Below are 22,862 nucleotides of genomic sequence, written 5' to 3' on the forward strand. Positions count from 1 at the left end.
CCGCTCTTCAAAAGTAAGACAATTTGCCATCCCTGCAGCCGGGCCCTCACCCCTGCTCTCCAAGGTGAGGTTAGGGAAGGGACCCTCTGGAGTCCCTATGAAGGGCTAAACCAGTTAGGAGAGGCTGCAGTGCCCCAGATCCCATTTCTAGGGTGAGTAAAATGGGAAGGTCAACAAAGAAATGAATGAAGCTTTGTTTGGGGTCTGATGCCATATGCTTAGCCGGAATCATTTCCCTTCCTTCTTCCAAGGGATTGCAGTGAGGTTGCCACTGCTTTTGCCTATGTGATGACGGACATGTGGCTTGGAGACTCTGACTGTGTCTCACCAGAAATACTTTGGTCAGCTTTTGGCAAACTCTACCCAGCATTTATGAAAAAGATGCAGCAAGATGCTCAGGAATTCTTGATTTATATCCTGAATGAACTTCATGAAACTCTGAAAAAGGTAAGTAGAATTAATGGCCTTGAAATAGACCTATCAGCAACTTTCACTTTTCATTCTTTTATTTGTTCAGTCAGTATTGCCTACTCTGTGCTGAGCACAGGTGCTGGGGTCACTATGGGGAACATTCAAGTTAGTATTTGAATGGGCCTGTATTTCCCAAACTTAGCTGTTTATCGGAATCACATGGGGAGATTTTATGGCACAGCTTCTTAGGCCCTCTGGTGTTATTGAATTAGAATGTCTGGGTTGTCTTCTGGGAAAACTCACTTGGAATTTCCAGTAATTAGCAGGTGTGGGGACCACTGGTCTAGTTCCCTTTGCAGTAACATCTGCATTGACTATTTTTTAGAGTGAAAATTACATTTTTTTAATAAAAATACATTCCTCATGAGGTATAATATATAAAATTTACAACTTAAAACAAGTGTTCCTGGTAGCTACAAACCTGAGGAAATATTAAGCTTGGTGTAAGGTGAAAGGACAGATCTGTAAACTGCAGTTTCATCTTTATACTAAATGTGCCTAACCTGAGTTCTTCACTGGATTAGGACATACATTTAATAAAACATGAAATTGCCAGTTACTAAGGAGGTTGCCTTTATTTATAAGACTCACTACCTTCAGCCTTGATCTGAGACCCACACTCTCCAAAGATATGCCCTAGACTTTATGCAGTGTCTTTGTGCTGCTGTTAGCTTACCTCATAGCCAGGAGACACTTATCATGAAAGACCACAGACTATTACTGTTAATCCCTCTCATCTGCAATCCTCAGCTCCATTTTTAATTTTTACTGAGATATTCACAGCAGCACTTTTTTTAGCCAGAGAGGAGGGTGATGGTCAGTAAAAATCACTGAGGTCCTCATCTGCAGCCAGTCTGAAATAAATAGCATCCTGGTTCTCAAGGTTAAACTTGGAGTTAGAGGCATCAAACTACTGTCAGGTGGAAGACACGGGCAGGTGGGTATGATGAAAGAAGCAGCCAAAGCGGAGCCTTGTGCACAGTTCCAAAGCATAGCTGACTGTGGAGCTAAAGCACCTTCAGAATGTATATTCTGCTGAGGCTGTAGAATCACCAGTCAGGGTATTCTCCCGGAAATACTGTTCCTGAGCATCAGCTAGATTCAAATCAGGCTACAAGGCTAGTGAAATTGGGCTGCCCTTGGAGTTTAAGCTTTGCTCTTTAAAAAAATTTTTTTCTAACAATAAAAGAAGAGACTAAGGAACGTAACCTGAAGGGACTGGAGGAGAGATCCAATTCCTTTATCTTACCTCTAGGTCAGCTTGCATGACCAGAAGCTAGTTTGCAGCTTACCCTCTGCCCAGCAAAAACTGCCTGCAGGACCCTATATCACATTATCATTTACTGTCAGTTTATGGCACCATGGATATATGTTTTACCAGGGTTAGGGTGTCCTCGTTCCTCAGGTTCACTTAAAGAGGGAAATAACTGAATTATCAGAAATCACACATACTATATGCTCTTAAGAAGATCTTATTCTGTTTATTTTCTGAATCCAAAACTAAGTGGTTTTGGGTAGCATTCTGTTAGAAAAATCAGGTCATTCTATTAAAAATATTTTGATAACCAGTAATTGATTTGGGGTGAATTTGTTCCTTTATTCAGTACCACCGAAGAAGATCATACGAAAAAAGATCTATTCCCAGATTCTGCAGGAAGATGATTGCCAACGAGTCCTCCATCATCACCCGGCTGTTTGAAGGGCAGCTCAATTATAGCATCATATGTTTAAAGTGTGAGAACTGTACCTACAAGAATGAAGTCTTCACCGTCCTCTCCCTCCCCATTCCATCCAAATACGAGTGCTCTCTTCAGGTAGGGATTCTTACTCCATGAGACTTCTTTTGTCTTTCCCTCCCCCAGCCCTGGGTTTTCCCAAGGCTGTTTCCTACATTTTCTAGTATGAGGGGAGCTACTTTATAACTTTAAAAAATTGGAAACCCGTGATGAGAACGTTTTGTAGAAAAGTGACATACAGACAAAAGTTACTATGAATTCAGATGTATCTCTAAATATGCTCAATGAAAGAGCCTCACTGTAAAACTGGAAAGATGGGTGGGCTTTATTCAGTCTATTGAGATGGCTTGGTGCATATAGGCAATTTATACTTATAAAAATTTTATGGCCCTTTCTCATCCCAGAGGTCTGTAGGTACATATTAGGAAATGACTTTGACTCTTATTCTTGAGCTCTTATGTTTTGGACAAAAGCTGAGGAATCTCGGGGGAAGATAGAATGGAATAGTGCCTTAGTTTACCTCTCGAGTTTTCTTTACCATAATACCAAAAGTTAATCTGTAAATGGAGGAGTGGTGGGAGTGGGGGCAGGGGTGGGTGGAAGGTGGCAGTAAAAGCCAGGAAACTGTGAGGAGGGAGGGAGCAATAAGTTTCCTTGCAGGAAAACACACATTTATATTTTTCTTCTTAAATTGCTAAAAGTCTTGAAATACCAGAGTTAGAGAAAATAATCCTACTACTTATTCAGAACTGGGCTTTGTTCTCAGATCAAACTGCTAAACACTACTGAAGATGAATTCCAAAGCCTCTAAGTGAGGTGCTGGCGATCTGTGCTCGTCTTCCTCCTTAAGTTAATGGTTTGCAGAGCTGGGAGCCTGGCTGGTTGAGGATGTCTCCTGTGGGCATGAGATCTCATTCTCTCTGTTCTGCTGTCTTTATTATGGGCCACCCCCAAATACAGGGATACGGTCATTTTTCAGTCCCCAGATCATTTTTCTGATGAGATGAATAACTTAAAGCAGCTGCCTGACTTGGTTAGTGGAAATTGCATAGTTAGTATTATTCTGAAACAAACCAGAAATGTTAAAATGCTGATTCAGAGATTAGAAATGAGATGGACATTTGGATCTATTTCAATAAGTCAGTGAGAAGGCAGCACCTCCTTTGCCAGGTGGACTATATCCAAGCTGCAGCTTGCGGCGCTGGCATCTCTTGGACTTGGAGAAAAGCACAGAGAATTATATTTCCGCAGCTCTTTCAGAGTTCTAATATAGACAGGACCCCAGGTTGCAGTGGATTCAGTTTGGTCACCAAATGCTTCTTCCCTCAACAGGACTGTCTCCAGTGTTTTTTTCAACAAGACACACTGACCTGGAACAACCAAATTTACTGTTCCTTTTGCGAAACCAAGCAAGAAACAGCTGTGAAGGCCAATATTTCTAAAGCACCAAAAATAATTGTCTTTCACTTAAAAAGGTATGGATTTTGACATTTTGTGAGAAGATTTTTTGAACAGCTTTATCATGATATAATTCACATACCATGCAATTCACCTATTTAAGTGTACAATTCAATGGTGTTGAGTATATTACATTAATTTTTTAAAATCTGTGGTAAAATATATATAACAAAATTTGCCACTTTAAGTATATAATTTCACTGGCATTAATTACATTCACAATATTGTGCATCAATTTTCCAAAACTTTTTCATCACCCTCAACAGAAACTCGAACCATTAAGCAATAACTCCCCATTCCTCTTTCCTCCCAGCCCCTGGTAACCTCCAGTCTACTTTCTGTGTCTATAAATTTGCCTGTTCTGATGCTTCATATAAGTGTAGTCACACACCATTTGTCTTTTTTGCTGGCCTATTTCACTTAGCATGTTTCCAAGGTTCATCCTTGTTGTGACGTGTACCAGAAGTTGATTCCTTTTTATAGCTGAATAATGCTCTATCGTATGTATGTACATCATATTTTGTTTGTCTGTTCAGCTGTCGATGGACATTTGGCACTCACTTTTTGAGTGCTTTTAAAAAATAAATTTCCTATAAAGATGTTATAAAATAAATAAATAAATAAATTCTCTAGCTCCACCCTTGGGGATTCTGTTCGCACAGGTCTGAGGTGGAATCTAAGCATCACTATTTAAATTTTTAACACCTCCCCACTGCGCTCAGTTATTATTTTTATTTTTATTTTTTTTGTTTTTGTTTTTGTTTTGTGGCGGTACACGGGCCTCTCACTGTTGTGGCCTCTCCCGTTGCGGAGCACAGGCTCCGGACACTCAGGCTCAGCGGCCATGGCTCACGGGCCCAGCCACTCCATGGCATGTAGGATCTTCCCGGACCGGGGCACGAACCCGTGTCCCCTGCATCGGCAGGCGGACTCTCAACCACTGCGCCACAAGGGAAGCCCTATTTTTTATTTTTTAATTTATTTTTGGCTGCATTGGGTCTTTGTTGCTGTGCGGGCTTTCTCTAGTTGTGGAGCGTGGGCTGCGGTGCGCAGGCTTATTGCGGTGGCTTCTCTTGCTGCCGAGCACGGGCTCTAGGGCACACGGGCTTCGGTAGCTGTGGCTCGTGGGCTCTAGAGCACAGGCTCAGTAGTTGTGGAGCGTGGGCTTAGTTGCTCTGCGGCATGTGGGATATTCCCGGGCCAGGGCTCGAACCCTGCATTGGCGGGCAGATTCTTAACCACTGCGCCACCAGGGAAGTGTCAGTTTTTATTTTTAAAAGTTACAAATCTACAGAAAATTTGAAAAGGTATATAATGAATACCCATATACCCTAGAATCTTCATTAGCTGGGCCACTTTGCCACATTTCCTTTTGTTCTTCCTGTCTGTCTCTTTCTCCCTCCAGCCCTCCCTTCCATTTTATTAGCTGAACCGTCTAAAATAAGATGCAAACACCATGGCATTTCATGCTTAAATACTTCAGCAGGTATCACCTGAGAATAGGACATTCTCCTACATAATCACACCATTATCATATAGCCCAAGAAATTTAACAATAATTTTATATCACCCAAGATACAGTCCATATCTAAATTCCCCCATCCCCAAAATATCTTTCATAACTTTTCTTCCAATCTAGCATCCAGTCAAGGGTCATACACTGCATTTGGCTGTCTCTTTAGTCTCTTTTAATACAGAAGACTCCTTCCCTCTTTTTTCATATTTAAACATTTTTCTCATTTTGAGTTTGTTTAGATTATGTCACCCATCCTGGATTTGTCTAATTGTTTCCCCATAGTTAGATTTAGGCTAAACTTTTTTTTTTAAGCAAGAATTTGCCATAGCTGCTGTTATGGACTTGTCATTACATTACATCAGGAGGCAGATAATAAAAGTTTGTCCCACTATTGGTAATGTTAAGTTTGATCACTTAGTTAAGGTAGTGACTATACGATCTCACCATTTAAAGGTATAGTTTTCCCCTCTGTAACTAGTATCACTCTGGACTCATGGACATTTTTAAACTTAATTGGTTTAATATCCATTACTATTATCATTCTTCTCCATGTTCAAATTGTTCAAAGTTGGCCAGTGGGATCCCCTTCAAGCCAGCTCCTGTGACCCCATTAGTTAATTTAAGTTTACTTACATATATAAAATGTATCCTTCTTTTATATAGTTCTATGAATTTTGACAAATGTAATGTAACCATCACTGCCAACAGAGATTCTTTCCATCACCCCAGAAAGTTTTCTCATGTTCCTTTATAACCAATTCCTTCTCCCACCCTCAGCCCCTAGAAACTTCTGATTTGATTTCCATGTTTATTGCCTTTTCCAGAATATCGTATGTTATACCATATATGGCCTTTTGAGTTTGGCTTCTTTCACTTAGCACAATGAGATTAACCCATGTTGTGGAATGTAGTCATGGTTCCTTCCTTTTGATTGCTGTGTAGTATACTCTTTTATGAATGTACCAAAATTGTTGATCCATTCACTAGCTGATGAACATTTGAGTTGTTTCCAGTTTGGGGCAGATATGAATACAGCTGCTATAAATTTTGCATATAGGTTTCTGTGTGGATATAAGTCTTTGTTTCTTCTGAGATGATACCTAGGCATGGGATTGCTGGGTCATATGATATGATATTCCCTTAGTTTTTGCAAACAAGATTTCTTGCTTTCTGGCACCAGAATATCTCAGCCTCACCCAGTAATTTCCCTTCCCCTGACCTAAACCAGCTGTTTTTCCAAAATAAACATAATTTATTCTTTAAAAAGCTCTGGGGTGATTCTGATATGAACTCAGATTTGGGAATTGCTGATCTGTATAACACATAGAGAATGTGACAAGATTTTCACAAAATTTTATCTTATTAAAGATATATTAAAACCTCCAAGTTGGAAAACAGGACACTGCGAAGACAGTGTGTGCTGAAATCAACATAAGGAAAAGCTGAGTCAGCTTGGTTAGAGTGAACAGCATCAGATGGAGGGAAGACTTCTGGAAGTTATCAGTGTGATTTCTACTCCCCCCAATGCTGAGCTTGGCTTTATCCCTTTCTTTTTCTTCCGCTGGATTGACTCTACCCTGTCTCACTCCCTGACTCAGGCTCTTGGCCCACTTCAGCCTCAGTTTTGGCTGTGGAGATTCAAGTATATGTAGATAAGAAAAAAATAATTTATGTATAGGTCTACACCAAATAATCTTTCCAAGAAATTACTTTTAACTATACTTGGAACTTGTGAAGGTATGTGGACTTCATTCATGAGTGGTTCACAAACTTACTTTCTATTTTACACATTTATTGTGTCTCTGCAGGTTTGACATTCTGGGTACAATGAAAAGGAAACTGAGGACAGATATTCATTACCCGCTCACTAACTTAGACCTTACTCCTTACATTTGTCCAGTTTTTCGGAAACATCCTAAATATAACCTCTGTGCAGTGGTGGTGAGTAAAATACTGAAACTATTTAAAGTAACACAGGTTTAAAGAAAACTGTAGAATTATCTGCTTGAATGACTACTACTTCTATCTCTCCCTGACTTCTCCTATACTCCCCTTTTTAAAACAAAATATAGAGCCTGGAAACTCCCTGCTTTGACCTTGAACAGTAGAGCAGTGAAAGAATACATGAAAGAATACAATGTCCTCTCTGCTGCCTCCCCACTGTCCCTCTACTCTATAATACTACAGAGTATTTATTTATTAGTATTTATACTAATAAATAATACTATAACAAGAGTAGAGACAGGCTATTTCAGATCTAGGGACATTTGTGAGCTGTGCTCTGGGGGCAGCAGAAGTCGGTTCCAATAGCTTTATGTTGAATAATCATAAGCCCCTCTATGGTGAAAGCCCCAAACACTAGGTACACGGTAGTCATAGACTCACTACCTGTGTGCGTCAGTCCTAAGGAAACTCTGGGGGTTCCCTTTGGCTCTAAATCAACTGTCATCATTGAGGATTCCTTGAAGGAAAGGAAGCATGGAGTATAGTTCAGACCAAATCATCTAGAACTTCCCACAACATCAACCACCCCAAGCAACAGGACATTTTCTGGGTTTCTATTCTGGATCACAGTGTTAAAGTTCTGCTTCAGAACATTCAGATTTCAGTTGAACCTGGAGGTCCAGTTGTGTCCAATGTCAGATGGGCGGGGCTCCCACTGGAGCCCAGTATGATTCACCAGAGCCCTCCAGTGTACTGAAGTCTAATTTCCCTCTTGGGCTTATCACTGAATTAATATAAAATGTTGATCCCACTGGTCTTTCTCTTTAACATCTCTCAGAACCATACTTCAAACTTAAAAAAAAATCCATCTTTACTTTTTCCTTTTTACTTCAAACCTTCACATTCTCCTTTCTAATTTATCCTGCCCTTAAATATGATTTTCCTTCTCTCACTCGCCAATTTGGAAATCTAGAGTGACATCCTCTTCCCTATCATAATAAACTGTAATGTGAATTCCAAAATGATATGCCCCCCCACATTTTACTGTTTTAACATCTCATTATAAGTGTTTTTGCTTCAAAAAAAATCCAAAAGCAGAATTTATAAAACATTACGTGGTAATTATCTACAGTTACATAAAAAGAGTCACTCAAGCTTCCTATAAATTCTTAATCCTTTTAGTGTTTATTAGTTAACTGAAGGGTAAAAATTGGTTTTGAAAGAGAAATATATCTAGAATTTGCTGCAAATTGACGATTGATCAGAAACAAGAACTAATCATCTTAGAAACTCTGATGTATGGTCATAGGGAAAGGCCAGCCATAGCTCGGTTACTCAAGGTGTCGTCCCCAGGAGACACCTGTTAGAAATAAGGAATCTCAGGCTCCACCCCACATTTACTGACTAGAAACTTGCATTTTATCAAGATCCCCGTGTGACTCGAATGCATATGGAAGTTTGAGAAGTACTCAGTTAGACCAGAAGGGAAGGATTACCTCCACACCACCCTGAACAGAGATTTATCCAGCTTTTGAATAAGCCCTTAAAGAGAGTCCTGCTTTATAAGGAAGGCTCTTTATCTGCCAGATTTGTTTGATTTATTTTACAAACATATAGTGCTTGCTATGTACCAAGCACTGTTCCAAGCACTTTATGAATAATCAATCATTTAATCCTTATGTAGCCCTGTGAAGTGTAGGCACTATTATTATCCCCATTTTACAGAATGGGAAACAGGAACAGAGGTTAAATAATCTGCTCCAATCTACTGCCTACAAAGGGCAGAGCCAGGACCTGAAGCCAGGCAGGCTGGCTCCAAACAGTCCTGCTCGCACTGCCATGTTATGCTGCCTCTGATTGTTAACTTGTCTCTCTGTATGGGGCACAAATCTACCTTCGTCCTTGTAACTCCTTCCATTTGTCCTAATTCTGTCCTCTGAGGTAGTAATAGTAATATGTATGTGGCTTTTTGGTTAACAAATGCTTGTACATATGTGTTAGTTAAACAGAACCCATTCTTCTTTCTTATACATGATGACCGTTCAAATATTTGAAAATAGTGATCATACACCAACAATGTTTACCTCCTTCAACCCTTTTCAGATGAGTGGTTTCTAGAAAAACTTTTTAAAATTATGAAATATTTCAGGCACAGAAAACAGAATACAGTAAGTGTGCACACAGATGTTAAGAATAGAATATTGTAGAAAAAATCAAGCCCCTGTGTATCTTTAACAACCCCACTGCCCCCCTTCTCTGTCCTGAATTTGGAGGGAATTATACCCATGCATTCTTTCATATGTGTCTATACTATACTTTCATACTTTTATCACACATGTGTGATATAGTGTGTTTTGCGTGTTTTATAAATCTAGTATCATTAACTGTACATATCCTTCTGTAACCTTTTTCCTCAGCATTATTTTTATGATATTAATCCATACTGATATATTAGCTTTAGTGTATACATTTACCTGCATTTACTAATTCGTTGTGTCTATTTATTTATCATTTCTCCTGTTGCTGGACAGTTGTTTCCAGCATTCTGCTCCTACAACTTTGTATAATGCATTGTCATGTGCTAACACATGAAACTTTATATGTACGTGTGTGTGTGTGTTCTCCCAGATCACATTTTGAAGATAACTGACCTGAATCTCTCCTTTAATCTATTAACATAAAACACTTAATTTCTTTTTTCTTTGCTAAAAATGTTTTCACATTTTTATATATCTATTTTCACAGTCAAGAAACTAACATGTAACTTTCTCATACTGTTCTTTTCTGTTTTTGTCTTGAGGATCAGCCTGTTTCTAGCCTCATAAAATAAGCTGGCCATTCTTTTCTATTCTTTGGCACAGTCTGCAGAAGATAAAAATAACTTGTTTTTTGAAAGGCTGGTAGAATTAAACAAAAAAACTATCTGGTCCTGAAATTTTTATTCTTGGTGGGTGGATTTTAAAATATTTGCTCAATTTGCTTTAGCCAGGATGAGACTATTTCAGGAGTTTCTGTTTCTTCATTTTTGAAAAAATAAACTTTTTATTGAGATAAAACATACATATAGAAGAATGCAAGCCATGAATGTAAAACTCAATAAATTTTCATAAAGGTAACCTGCCCATTTAACCAGAAAACAGTTCAAGTAGAATATTACCAGCACCCTAACTGCCCTTGTGCCCCCTTCTAGTCCAGGAGACCACTGGCTGCTGACAGAATAGGTTTTGCCAGCTCTTGTGCTTTATAGAAATGGAATCATACTGTGTGTACTCTTTTGTGCCTGGCTTCTTTTACTCAAAATTATGCAACATTCATTCATATTGTTGCATGTATTGTAGTTTGTTCCTTCTCATTGATGTATAGTATTACACTGTGTGAAAATACCACAAATTGCTCTACCCAAAGATCATGAAGACACTTACCTATTCTATCTTATAAAAGCTTTGTTTTACTTTAGCATGGTTTAAAAAATTATATTGAAAACTTCCAACTTTTTACATTTTCAAATTTATTGGCAGAAAATTGCTCACATTATACTCTTGACATTTTAATATCTCTATTGAATTCTCAGTTCTCCCTTTGCTTATTGTTAATATTATCTGTGTCTAATCTGTTTTTTCTTGGTCAGTCTTACCAAAGTTTATCTATTTTGTTATCTGAAAGAACCAGCTTATGGTTTTGTTGATCCTTTATTCCGTTGTGTTCTATTTCATTAATTTCTGGTCTTTATTTCCCTTCTTATACTTTCTTTGAGTTTCCATCAACATGTTATTTAGAGGTGCATTTGAAAAATTCCAAACATAATTCTATTTAGTTGTCTTTTTGTTACTAATTTCTAACTTAACTGCATTCTTATCAGAAAATATGGTCCAAATGTTATCTATTCTTGGTACGTGTTGATACTCACATTGTGTCAGTTTTGTGTGTGCTTGAAAAGAATTTTTAAATTAGGTTCAGGGTTCCATATGTCCATTAAATATAATTCATTAATTGTGCTGTTTGAATATATACTCTTAATAAGTTTTAGTTTGCTTTAACAAGATTAATAACTGAAAGATATATGATAAAAAAAGACTGTGATTTTGCCAAAATTTTCCAGTAATTGTCATAATTTGAAGCTATGTGTGCAATTTTATATCTTTGTAGTGAATTGTTCCTTTTATCATGGTAGGGAAATCTTTTATACTTAGCCATACCTTTTCACTTAAAGTCTGTCTAGTCTGATATTGAAAAAACTATTCCAGCTTTCTTTTGGATGATATTATTTGTTTTTTTTCCTGTCCTTTTCTTTCTTTTCTTTTGTTTCCTTCCAGTTTTATTGAGATATAATTGACATACAGCACTGTATAAGATGTACAGCATAATTATTTAATCATGAAATTATCACAGTAAGTTTAATGAACATCCATCATCTCATTTAAATACAAAATTAAAGAAATAGAAAAAAAGTTTTCCTTGTGATGAGAACTCCTAGGATTTATTCATAACAACTTTCATATATGACATACAACAGTGTTAATTATATTTATGTTGTACATTTCATCCCTGGTACTTATTTATCTTATAACTGGAAGTTTGTACCTTTTGACCACCTTTCTCCAATTCCTCCTTCACCCACCCCACCGCCTCTGGTAACTACAAATCTGGTTTCTTTTTCTATGAGTTTGTTTGTTTGTTTTTCAAGTATAATTGACTTAAAACAATATGTTAGTTCTTGTCACACAACAGAGTGATTTGATAGTTCTATACATTTCAAAATGATTACAGTAAGTCTAGTTATGCTATATCACTACACAAAGATATTATATAGTTATTGACTACATTCCCCACACTGTATATTTCATCCTTGTGACTCATTTGTTTGCAACTGAAAGTTTGTACCTCTTAATTTCCCTCATGTCTATTTTTCCTTCGCCTATGCCTCTCCCTTCTGGCAACTACTTGTTTGTTCTCTGTAGCTATAACTCTGTTTCTGTTTTGTTTGTTCATTTGTTTTATTTTTCATATTCCACATATAAGTGAAATCGTGTAGTATTTGTCTTTCGCGGGCTGACTTACTTCACTTAGCATACTACCCGCTAGGTCCAACCATGTTGTCACAAATGGCAAGATTTCATTCTTTTTTTTTTTTTTATGGCTGACTAGTATTCGATTGTGTATATATGCCATACATCTTCTTTATCCATTAATCTATTGATGGGCTCTTGGGTTGCTTCCATATCTTGGCTATTATAAATAATGCTGCAATGAACATAAGGGTGTATGCATTTTTTCAAATTAGTGTTTTGGTTTTCTTTGGATATATGCCCAGGAGTGGAATTGCTGGATCATATGGTAGTTCTATTTTTAATTTTTTGAGGAATTTTCATACTGTTTTCCATAGTGGCTGCACCAACTTACATTTCCACCAACAGTGTACTAGGGTTCCCTTTTCTTCACATTCTCACCAACACTTTATCTTTTTTAATAATAGCCATTCTAACAGGTGTGAAGTGATGTCTCGTTGTGGTTTTGATGTCCATTTCTCTGATGACTAGTGATATTGAACATTTTTCATGTACCTGTTGGCCATCTGTGTGTCTTCCTTGGAAAAAATTCTATTCAGCTTCTCTGCCCATTTTTTATTTTATTTTATTTTTATTTATTTATTTTTTGCGGTACGCGGGCCTCTCACTGTTGTGGCCTCTCCCGTTGCGGAGCAGAGGCTCCAGACGTGCAGGCTCAGCGGCCATGGCTCACGGGCCTAGCCGCTCCGCAGCATGTGGGATCTTCCTGGACCGGGGCACGAACCCGTGTCCCCTGCATCGGCAGGCGGACTCTCAACCACTGCGCCACCAGGGAAGCCCCTGACCATTTTTTAATGGGGTCTTTGTTTTTTGGATGTTGAGTTGTATGGGTTACTTATTATTTTGGATATTAACCCCTTATCTGATATATCATTTGCAAATATCTTCTCTCATTTAGTAGGCAGCCTTTTTGTTTTGTTGATAGTTTGCTTCACTATCCAAAAGCTTTTTAGTTTGATGTAGTCCCATTTGTTTATTTTTGCTTTTGTTTCCCTTGCCTGAGGAGATATATGCAAAAAAAATATTACTAAGGGCAATGTCAAAGAGCATACTGCCTATGTTTTCTTCTAGAAGTTTTCTGGTTTCAGGTCTTACATTTAAATCTTTTATCCATTTGAATTTATTCTTGTGCATGTTGTGAGAATGGTGTTTCCAACACCATTTCTCTAAGAGGCTGTTTTTTCCCCATTGTGTATTCTTGTCTCCTTGTCACAGATTAATTGACCATGTAAATGTGGGTTCATTTCTGGGCTCTCTATTCTGTTCCACTGACCCATGTGTCTGTTTTTGTGTTAATTTCTCTTTCTGATAGTTTGTTGTTAGTGTACAGAAATGCAGTAGGTTCTGTATATTAATTTTGTATCCTGCAACTTTACCGAATTCATTGATGAGTTCTAGTAGTTCTTTGATGGGATCTTAGGATTTTCTTTTTTTAATGCTATTTATTTTATTTATTAAAATTTTTTTATTGGAGTAAGTTGATTGTTGTGTTAGTTTCTGCTGTACAGCAAAGTGAATCAGTTATACATATACATATATAGACTCTTTTTTAAAACTTTGCCCATATAGGTCATTACAGAGTATTGAGTAGAGTTCCCTATGCTATACATACAGTAGGTTCTTATTAGTTATCTATTTTATATATAGTAGTGTGTATATGTCAATCCCAAACTCCCAATTTATGCCCCTCTCCTTACCCCCCGGTAACCATAAGTTTGTTTTCTACATCTGTAATTCTATTTTTTTTGTAGATAAGTTCATTTGTACCCTTTTTTTAGTTTCCACATATAAGCAATATCATATGATATTTGTCTTTCTGTCTGACTTACTTCACTTATTATGACAATCTCTAGGTCCACCCATGCTGCTGCAACTGGCATTATTTCATTCTTTTTTATGACTGAGTAATATTCCATTGTGTATGTGTACCACATCTTTAGCCATTCCTCTGTTGATGGACATTTAAGTTGCTTCCATGTCCTGGTTATTGTAAATAGTGCTGCAATGAGCATTGGGGTGCATGTATCTTTTCAAATTATGGCTTTCTCCAGATATATGCCCAGGAATGGGATTGCTGGGTCATACAGTAGCTTTATTTTTAGCTTTTCAAGGAACCTCCATACTGGTCTCCATAGTGGCTGTACCAATTAACATTCCTACCAACAGTGTATGAGGGTTCCCTTTTCTCCACACGCTCTCCACCATTTATTGTTTGTAGATATTTTGATGATGGCCATCTGAACAGTGTGAGGTGATACCTCATTGTAGTTTTGATTTGCATTTCTCTAATAGTGATTTTGAGCATCTTTCTCATGTGCTTTTAGGCCATATGTATGTCTTCTTTGGAGAAATGTGTATTTAGATCTTACACCCATTTATTGTTCCGTTGTTTCTTTTTTTGATATTGAGCTGCATGAGCTGTTTGTATATTTTGGAGATTAATTCCTTGTCAGTTGCTACGTTTGCAAATATTTTCTCCCATTCTGAGGGTTGTCTTTTTGTTTTGTTTATGGTTTCCTTTGCTGTTCAAAAGATTTTAATGTTATGTAGGTCCCATTTGTTTATTTTTGTTTTTATTTGTATTACTCTAGGAGGTGGATCAAAAAAGATCTTGCTGCAATTTATGTCAAAGAGTGTTCTTCCTATGTTTTCCTCTAAGAGTGTGATAGTGTCTGATCTTACATTTAGGTCTTTAATCCATTTTGAGTTTATTTTTGTGTATGGTGTTAAGGAGCGTTCTAATTTCATTCTTTTACATGTAGCTGTCCAATTTTCCCAGCACCACTTATTGAAGAGACTGTCTTTTCTCCCGTGTACGTTGTTTCCTCTTTTGTCATAGATTAGGTAACCATAGGTGCATGGGTTTATCTCTGGACTTTCTATCCTGTTCCATTGATCCATATTTCTGTTTTTGTGTCAGTACCAACTGTTTTGATGAATGTAGCTTTGTAGTATAGTCTGAAGTCAGGGAGCCCGATTCTTCCAGCTCCATTTTTCTTTCTCAAGATTGCTTTGGCTATTCATGTTCTTTTGTGCTTCCATACAAATTGTAAAATTGTTGTTCTAATTATGTGAAAAATACCATTGGTAATTTGATAGGGATTGCATGGAATCTTTAGATTGCTTTGAGTAGTATAGTCATTTTCACAATATTGATTCTTCCAATCCAAGAGTATGGTATATCTCTCCATCTGGTTGTGTCATCTTTTATTTCTTTCATCAGTATCTTATAGTTTTCTGAGTACAGGTCGTTTGCCTCCTTAGGTAGGTTTATTCCTTGGTATTTTATTCTTTTTGATACAATGGTAAATGGGATTGTTTCTGGAATTTCTCTTTCTAATCTTTTGGTTTGCTGTTATTTTGTTGAGGATTTTTACGTCTATGTTCATCAGTGATATTGGCCTTTAATATTTTTGTGTGTGATATCTTTGTCTGGTTTTGGTATCAGGGTGATGGTGGCCTCATAGAATGAGCTTGGGAGTATTCCTTTTAATGTGTTAAGAGATTTCTGTGTATTAATTTTGTATCTTGTAACTTTACCAAATTCATTTATGAGCTCTAGTAGTTTTCTGGCAGCATCTTTAGGATTTGCTATGCATAGTATCATGTCATCTGCAAATAGTGACAGTTTTACTTCTTCTTTTCCAATTTGGATTCCTTTTATTTCTTTTTCTTCTCTGATTGCTGTGGCTGGGACTTCCAAGAGTATGTTGAATAAGAGTGGCAAGAGTGGACATCCTTGTCTTGTTCCTGATCTTAGAGGAAATGCTTTCAGTTTTTCACCATTGAGAATGATGTTTGTTGTAGGTTTGTCATATATGGCCTTTATTATATTGAGGAAGTTTCCCTCTATGCCCACTTTCTGGAGAGTTTTTTTTTTATCATAAATGGGTGTTGAATTTTTTTGAGAGCTTTTCATTCATCTGTTGAGATAATCATATGGTTTTTATTATTCAATTTATTAATATGGTGTATCACATTGACGGATTTGCATAAATTGAAGAATCCTTGCATCCCTGGGATAAATCCCACTTGATCATGGTGTATGATCCTTTTAATGTGTCGTTGGATTCAGTTTGCTATTATTTTGTTGAGGATTTTTGTGTCTATGTTCATCAGTGATATTGGTCTTTAGTTTTCTTTTTTTGTGTGTTATCTTTGTGTGGTTTTGATACCAGGGTGATGGTGGGCTCATAGAATGAGCTTGGGAGTGTTCCTTCCCCTGCAACTTTTTGGAAGAGTTTCAGAAGGGTAGGTGTTAACTCTCCTCTAAATGTTTGATAGAATTCGCCTGTGAAGCCATCTGGTCCTGGACTTTTGTTTGATGGAAGATTTTTAATCACAGTTTCAATTTCAGTACTTGTCATTGGTCTGTTCATATTTTCTATTTCTTGCTGGTTCAGTCTTGAAAGGTTGTCCTTTCTAAGAATTTGTCCATTTCTCCTAGGCTGTACATTTTATTGGTGTATAGTTACTTGTAGTAGTCTCTTATGATCCTTTGTACTTCTTTTTTTTGTTTTGGCTGTGAAAAGTCTTAGTTGTGGCACTTGGGATGTTAGTTGCTGCACGTGGGATCTTTAGTTGTGGCGTGTGGGATCTTTTAGTTGTGGCATGTGGGCTCATAGCTGCACCACGAGGGCTTCTTATTTGCGGCATTCGGACATCCTAGTTGCAGCACGCGGACTCTTAGTTGTGGCATGCATGCGGGATCTAGTTTCCAGACCAGGGATCAAACCCAGGCCCCCTGCATTGGGAGCATGGAGTCTTACCCACTGAACCACCAGGTAAGTCCCATGATCCTTTGTATTTCTGTGGTGTCAGTTGTAACTTCTTTTTCATTTATGATTTTATTGATTTGGGCCCTCTCTCTTTTTTCCTTGATGAATCTCTCTAAAGGTTTCTCCAACCACACTGCATTAGGAGGCAAAACTCAACTTCAAAAACTTATAGTCTTTGGATCCAGCATGTTAAGAAACATCTCATATATGGGTGTCGTCTCCTCAGCAGTGGGAGCCATTTTCAGTAATGACATGGAGCTGAAGGCGACTCTTCTCCCCTTGTTCAATTCTCCTTGTCTAAAGAGCTTTTCTTCCTCTGGGCTTTCAAGGGTGAGTGGATTGACAAATGCCTACCCTTTGTTTTCAGGATCACGAGCCACCATTACAAATGTCATCCAAAAACAGGGGAAAATTCATTGTTGTGTAACTGGAACATACGCATCCTCACTTCCATGGATGTCTTTCCAACCCAGCTAACATGGCCACTGAACTTGATGTCCTGTTCTGGGCTTAATTAAGCTCTTCTTACACATATCAATCCTGTCCACCAGGGCTGTAACTATTGATAAAGGAGACATCTTAGATGAATGATTTTTGTTGTGCATGTAGCAAATAAGTACTCCTAAGCTGTCAAGATCCTTAAGAATCCTGCCAAACCTTACAGTGTTTTGAACAGTCAAATATTTCTCTTGTAATTCAGGCTGACTGCCCAAAGGTAAGAGAACTTCAGTGTAACTGTCTTTCATTCTCCTTAGGTGGCAGTCCTTTCTGTGACTTAGCCAAAACACTATTAAGTAATTTTCTTTCCTCCATTGCTTTCACGTGGTCTCTCCAGTTTGTGGATGCTCCTACTATCTCCCACAACTTATCTGGAATTTCATGAATGTGGAAGACTCTCTGTTTCTTGGGATTCTGAGATCCTTGAGTCAGTTCTCTGATGGGAGCAAGGAGCCCTTTACTCAGCGTACAAAGCTGCGGCACTGCCCGCCTCATCGCGCTTGCCTGCCGCCACACACATGACCACAGACCTGGGCTCTGCGTGCCGGTCGGTGGAGGGAAGTTGAGGCAATGGATGGCAGGAGAGGGAGAAGGATAGCAGGCACCAGACTGGACCTTGCTCTCCAGGACCGCACCCTTGAAGTGTGGCCATGGGAGCGGGCAGGGGCAGGCTAGATTTACCAGAATCTTTACCAACCTTTTTGCAAACTAATCTCTCTTATATATTACTTTTTCATTTGTATTCAATTTTATTTATTTGTGTAGGACATATTTCAGTAGACTTTTCAACAAGGGTCTCTTATCCTGAAGTCTCCCAAGTCTTTGACTGAAAAAGTCTTTAGTTTACTTTGATTCTTGAATAATTTAACTAGAGACCAAATTCTAGATGATTTTCTTTTATCATGTTGAAACTATTTTATTATTTCTCTTTATATGGCTGCCATGGAGTTCTACCATCATGTTATTCTTTTGTAGGTAATCTTTTTTTCTTGTTGCTTTAAAAACTTTTCTCTTTGTACTTGTCTTGCAGTATTATTTTTATTTATCCTTGGTTCACTGTATTTCCTAAATTTGAAGATTCATGCCTTTCATTAATCATTTCTAGTCATTATCACTTTCAATACTGTTTTGCTCCTATAGTCTCTAGAAATTCTACAAGGCATATACTGAATGTTCTCATTCAAATTTATTTATTTATTTATTTATTTATGGCTGCATTGGGTCTTTGTTGCTGAGCGCAGTCTTTCTCTAGTTGCAGCAAGTGGGAGCTACTCTTTGTTGCGGTGTGTAGGCTTCTCATTGTGGTGGCTTCTCTTGTTATGGAGCACGGGCTCTAGGTGTGCAGGCTTCAATACTTGTGGCTTGTGGGCTCTGGAGTGTGGCTTAGTAGCTGTGGCACACGGGCTTAGTTGCTCCACAGCATGTGGGATCTTCCCGGGCCAGGGCTTGAACCCATGTCACCTGCACTGGCAGGCGGATTCTTAACCACTGTGCCACCAGGGAAGTCTCTCATTCAGCATCTCATTGCTACTACACTCAGGGTAATTTCCTGTTTTGTTTCTATAGTTGATTCATTCTCTCTTCAATTCTATGTACTATTTACTCTCTACATTAAATTTTTAATTTCAAGTATTTATCATTTCTGAAACTTCTTTTTAGGTTTTCAATTTGCTTCATTTTCTTAAATGTCTATATACTCTCTGTATAATCTCTATTACCTAAAGTCCTTGGACTTGTTTTTTTTTTCTTATTTATTTATTTTTTACATCTTTATTGGAGTATAATTGCTTTACAATGGTGTGTTAGTTTCTGCTTTATAACAAAGTGAATCAGTTATACATATACATATGTTCCCATATCTCTTCCCTCTTGCGTCTCCCTCCCTCCCACCCTCCCTATCCCACCCCTCTAGGTGGTCACAAAGCACCGAGCTGATCTCCCTGTGCTATGCGGCTGCTTCCCACTAGCTATCTATTTTATGTTTGGTAGTGTATATATGTCCATGCCATTCTCTCGCTTTGTCACAGCTTACCCTTCCCCCTCCCATATCCTCAAGTCCATTCTCTAGTAGGTTTATGTCTTTATTACTGTCTTACCCCTAGGTTCTTCATGACATTTTTTTTTCTTAAATTCCATATATATGTGTTAGCATACGGTATTTGTCTTTCTCTTTCTGACTTACTTCACTCTGTATGACAGACTCTAGGTCCATCCACCTCATTACAAATAGCTCAATTTCGTTCCTTTTTATGGCTGAGTAATATTCCATTGTATATATGTGCCACATCTTCTTTATCCATTAATCCGATGATGGACACTTAGGTTGTTTCCATCTCCGGGCTATTGTAAATAGAGCTGCAATGAACATTTTGGTACATGACTCTTTTTGAATTATGGTTTTCTCAGGGTATATGCTCAGTAGTGGTATTCTTGGGTCATATGGTAGTTTTATTTGTAGATTTTATTTTATTTTATTTATTTATTTTTTTTTGCGATAGCGGGCCTCTCACTGCTGTGGTCTCTCCCGTTGCGGAGCACAGGCTCCGGACGCGCAGGCCCAGTCTTTCTGAATTCTGGTTTCCTCAGGGTATATACCTAGTAGTGGGATTGCTGGGTCATATGGTAGTTCTATTTGTAGTTTTTTAAGGAACCTCCATACTGTTCTCCATAGTGGCTGAACCAATTCACATTCCCACCAGCAGTGCAAGAGTGTTCCCTTTTCTCCACACCCTCTCCAGCATTTATTGTTTCTAGATTTTTTGATGATGGCCATTCTGACTGGTGTGAGATGATATCTCATTGTAGTTTTGATTTGCATTTCTCTAATGATTAATGATGTTGAGCATTCTTTCATGTGTTTGTTGGCAGTCTGTATATCTTCTTTGGAGAAATGTCTATTTAGGTCTTCTGCCCATTTTTGGATTGGGTTGTTTATTTTTTTGTTATTGAGCTGCATGAGCTGCCTGTAAATTTTAGAGATTAATCCTTTGTCAGTTGATTCATTTGCAAATATTTTCTCCCATTCTGAGGGCTGTCTTTTGGTCTTGTTTATGGTTTCCTTTGCTGTGCAAAAGCTTTGAAGTTTCATTAGGTCCCATTTGTTTATTTTTGTTTTTATCTCCATTACTCTAGGAGATGGGTCAAGAAGGATCTTGCTGTGATTTATGTCATAGAGTGTTCTGCCTATGTTTTCCTCTAAGAGTTTGATAGTTTCTGGCCTTACATTTAGGTCTTTAATCCATTTTGAGCTTATTTTTGTGTATGGTGTTAGGGAGTGATCTAATCTCATACTTTTACATGTACCTGTCCAATTTTCCCAGCACCACTTATTGAAGAGGCTGTCCTTTCTCCACTGTATATTCCTGCCACCTTTATCAAAGATAAGGTGACCATATGTGCATGGGTTTATCTCTGGGCTTTCTATCCTATTCCATTGATCTATCTTTCTGTTTTTGTGCCAGTACCATACTGTCTTGATTACTGTAGCTTTGTAGTATAGTCTGAAGTCAGGCAGCCTGATTCCTCCAGCTCCATTTTTTGTTCTCAAGATTGCTTTGGCTATTCGGGGTCTTTTGTGTTTCCATACAAATTGTGAAATTTTTTGTTCTAGTTCTGTGAAAAATGCCAGTGGTAGTTTGATAGGGATTGCATTGAATCTATAGATTGCTTTGGGTAGTAGAGTCATTTTCACAATGTTGATTCTTCCAATCCAAGAATATAGTATATCTCTCCATCTGTTTGTATCATCTTTAATTTCTTTCATCAGTGTCTTATAATTTTCTGCATACAGGTCTTATTTCTCCTTAGGTAGGCTTATTCCTAGATATTTTACTCTTTTTGTTGCAATGGTAAATGGGAGTGCTTTCTTGATTTCACTTGCAGTTTTTTCATCATTAGTGTATAGGAATGCAAGAGATTTCTGTGCATTAATTTTGTATCCTGCAACTTTACCAAATTCATTGATTAGCTCTAGTAGTTTTCTGTTACCATCTTTAGGATTCCCTATGTGTAGTATCATGTCATCTGCAAACAGTGACAACTTTACTTCTTCTTTTCCGATTTGGATTCCTTTTATTTCCTTTTCTTCTCTGATTGCTGTGGCTAAAACGTCCCAAACTATGTTGAATAAGAGTGGTGAGAGTGGGCAACCTTGTCTTGTTCCTGATCTTAGTGGAAATGCTTTCAGTTTTTCACCATTGAGGATTATGTTGGCTGTGGGTTTGTCATATATGGCCTTTATTATGTTGAGGAAAGTTCCCTCTATGCCTACTTTCTGCAGGGTTTTTATCATAAATGGGTGTTGAATTTTGTTGAAAGCTTTCTCTGCATCTATTGAGATGATCATATGGATTTCCTCCTTCAATTTGTTAATATGGTGTATCACGATTGATTTGCATATACTAAAGAATCCTTGCGTTTCTGGAATAAACTGAACTTGATTATGGTGTATGATCCTTTTAATGTGCTGTTGGATTCTGTTTGCTAGTATTTTGTTGAGGATTTTTGCATCTATGTTCATCAGTGATATTGGCCTGTAGTTTTCTTTCTTTGTGACATCCTTGTCTGGTTTTGGTATCAGGTTGATGGTGGCTTCACAGAATGAGTTTGGGAGTGTTCCTCCCTCTGATATACTTTGGAAGAGTTTGAGAAAGATAGGTGTTAGCTCTTCTGTAAATGTTTGATAGAATTCTCCTGTGAAACCATCTGGTCCTGGGCTTTTGTATGTTGGAAGATTTTTAATCACAGTTTCAATTTCAGTGCTTGTGATTGGTCTGTTCATATTTTCTATTTCTTCCTGATTCAGTCTTGGCAGGTGGTGCATTTCTAAGAATTTGTCCATTTCTTCCAGGTTGTCCATTTCATTGGCATAGCGTTGCTTGTAGTAATCTCTCATGAACTTTTGTATTTCTGCAGTGTCCATTCTTACTTCTCCTTTTTCATTTCTAATTCTATTGATTTGAGTCTTCTCCCTTCTTTTCTTGATAAGTCTGGCTAATGGTTTATCAATTTTGTTTATCTTCTCAAAGAACCAGCTTTTAGTTTTATTGATCTTTGCTAACATTTCCTTCATTTCTTTTTCATTTATTTCTGATCTGATTTTTATGATTACTTTCCTTCTGCTAACTTTGAGGTTTTTTCGTTCTTCTTTCTCTAATTGCTTAGGTGCAAGGTTAGGTTGTTTATTCGAGATGTTTCCTGTTTCTTAAGGTAGGCTTGTACTGCTATAAACTTCCCTCTTAGAACTGCTTTTGCTGCATCCCATAGGTTTTCGGTCGTCGTGTCTCCATTGTCATTTCTTTCTAGATATTTTTTGATTTCCTCTTTGATTTCTTCAGTGGTCACTTCGTTATTAAGTAGTGTATTGTTTTAGCCTCCATGTGTTTGTATTTTTTAC

At 37.7% G+C, this 22,862-nt stretch overlaps 1 protein-coding gene and 1 pseudogene across 1 annotated transcript in view; one reads left to right on the top strand and one right to left on the bottom strand.

The window, feature by feature from the left end:
• Positions 1 to 22,862, top strand: part of USP50 (ubiquitin specific peptidase 50) — a 30,686-nt gene that overhangs the window by 2,030 nt on the left and 5,794 nt on the right. Inside the window, exons 3-6 of the mRNA XM_007455526.1 lie at positions 252 to 447; positions 2,076 to 2,285; positions 3,540 to 3,682; positions 6,990 to 7,122. Of these exons, the coding sequence (XP_007455588.1) occupies positions 252 to 447; positions 2,076 to 2,285; positions 3,540 to 3,682; positions 6,990 to 7,122 (682 nt within the window). The remainder of the gene's footprint in view (positions 1 to 251; positions 448 to 2,075; positions 2,286 to 3,539; positions 3,683 to 6,989; positions 7,123 to 22,862) is intronic.
• Positions 17,065 to 17,962, bottom strand: LOC103091480 (acyl-coenzyme A thioesterase 9, mitochondrial pseudogene; annotated as a pseudogene).

This window comes from Lipotes vexillifer, unplaced genomic scaffold (genome assembly GCF_000442215.2).
Source record: "Lipotes vexillifer unplaced genomic scaffold, Lipotes_vexillifer_v1.1 scaffold24, whole genome shotgun sequence".
Lineage (NCBI taxonomy): Eukaryota > Metazoa > Chordata > Mammalia > Artiodactyla > Lipotidae > Lipotes > Lipotes vexillifer.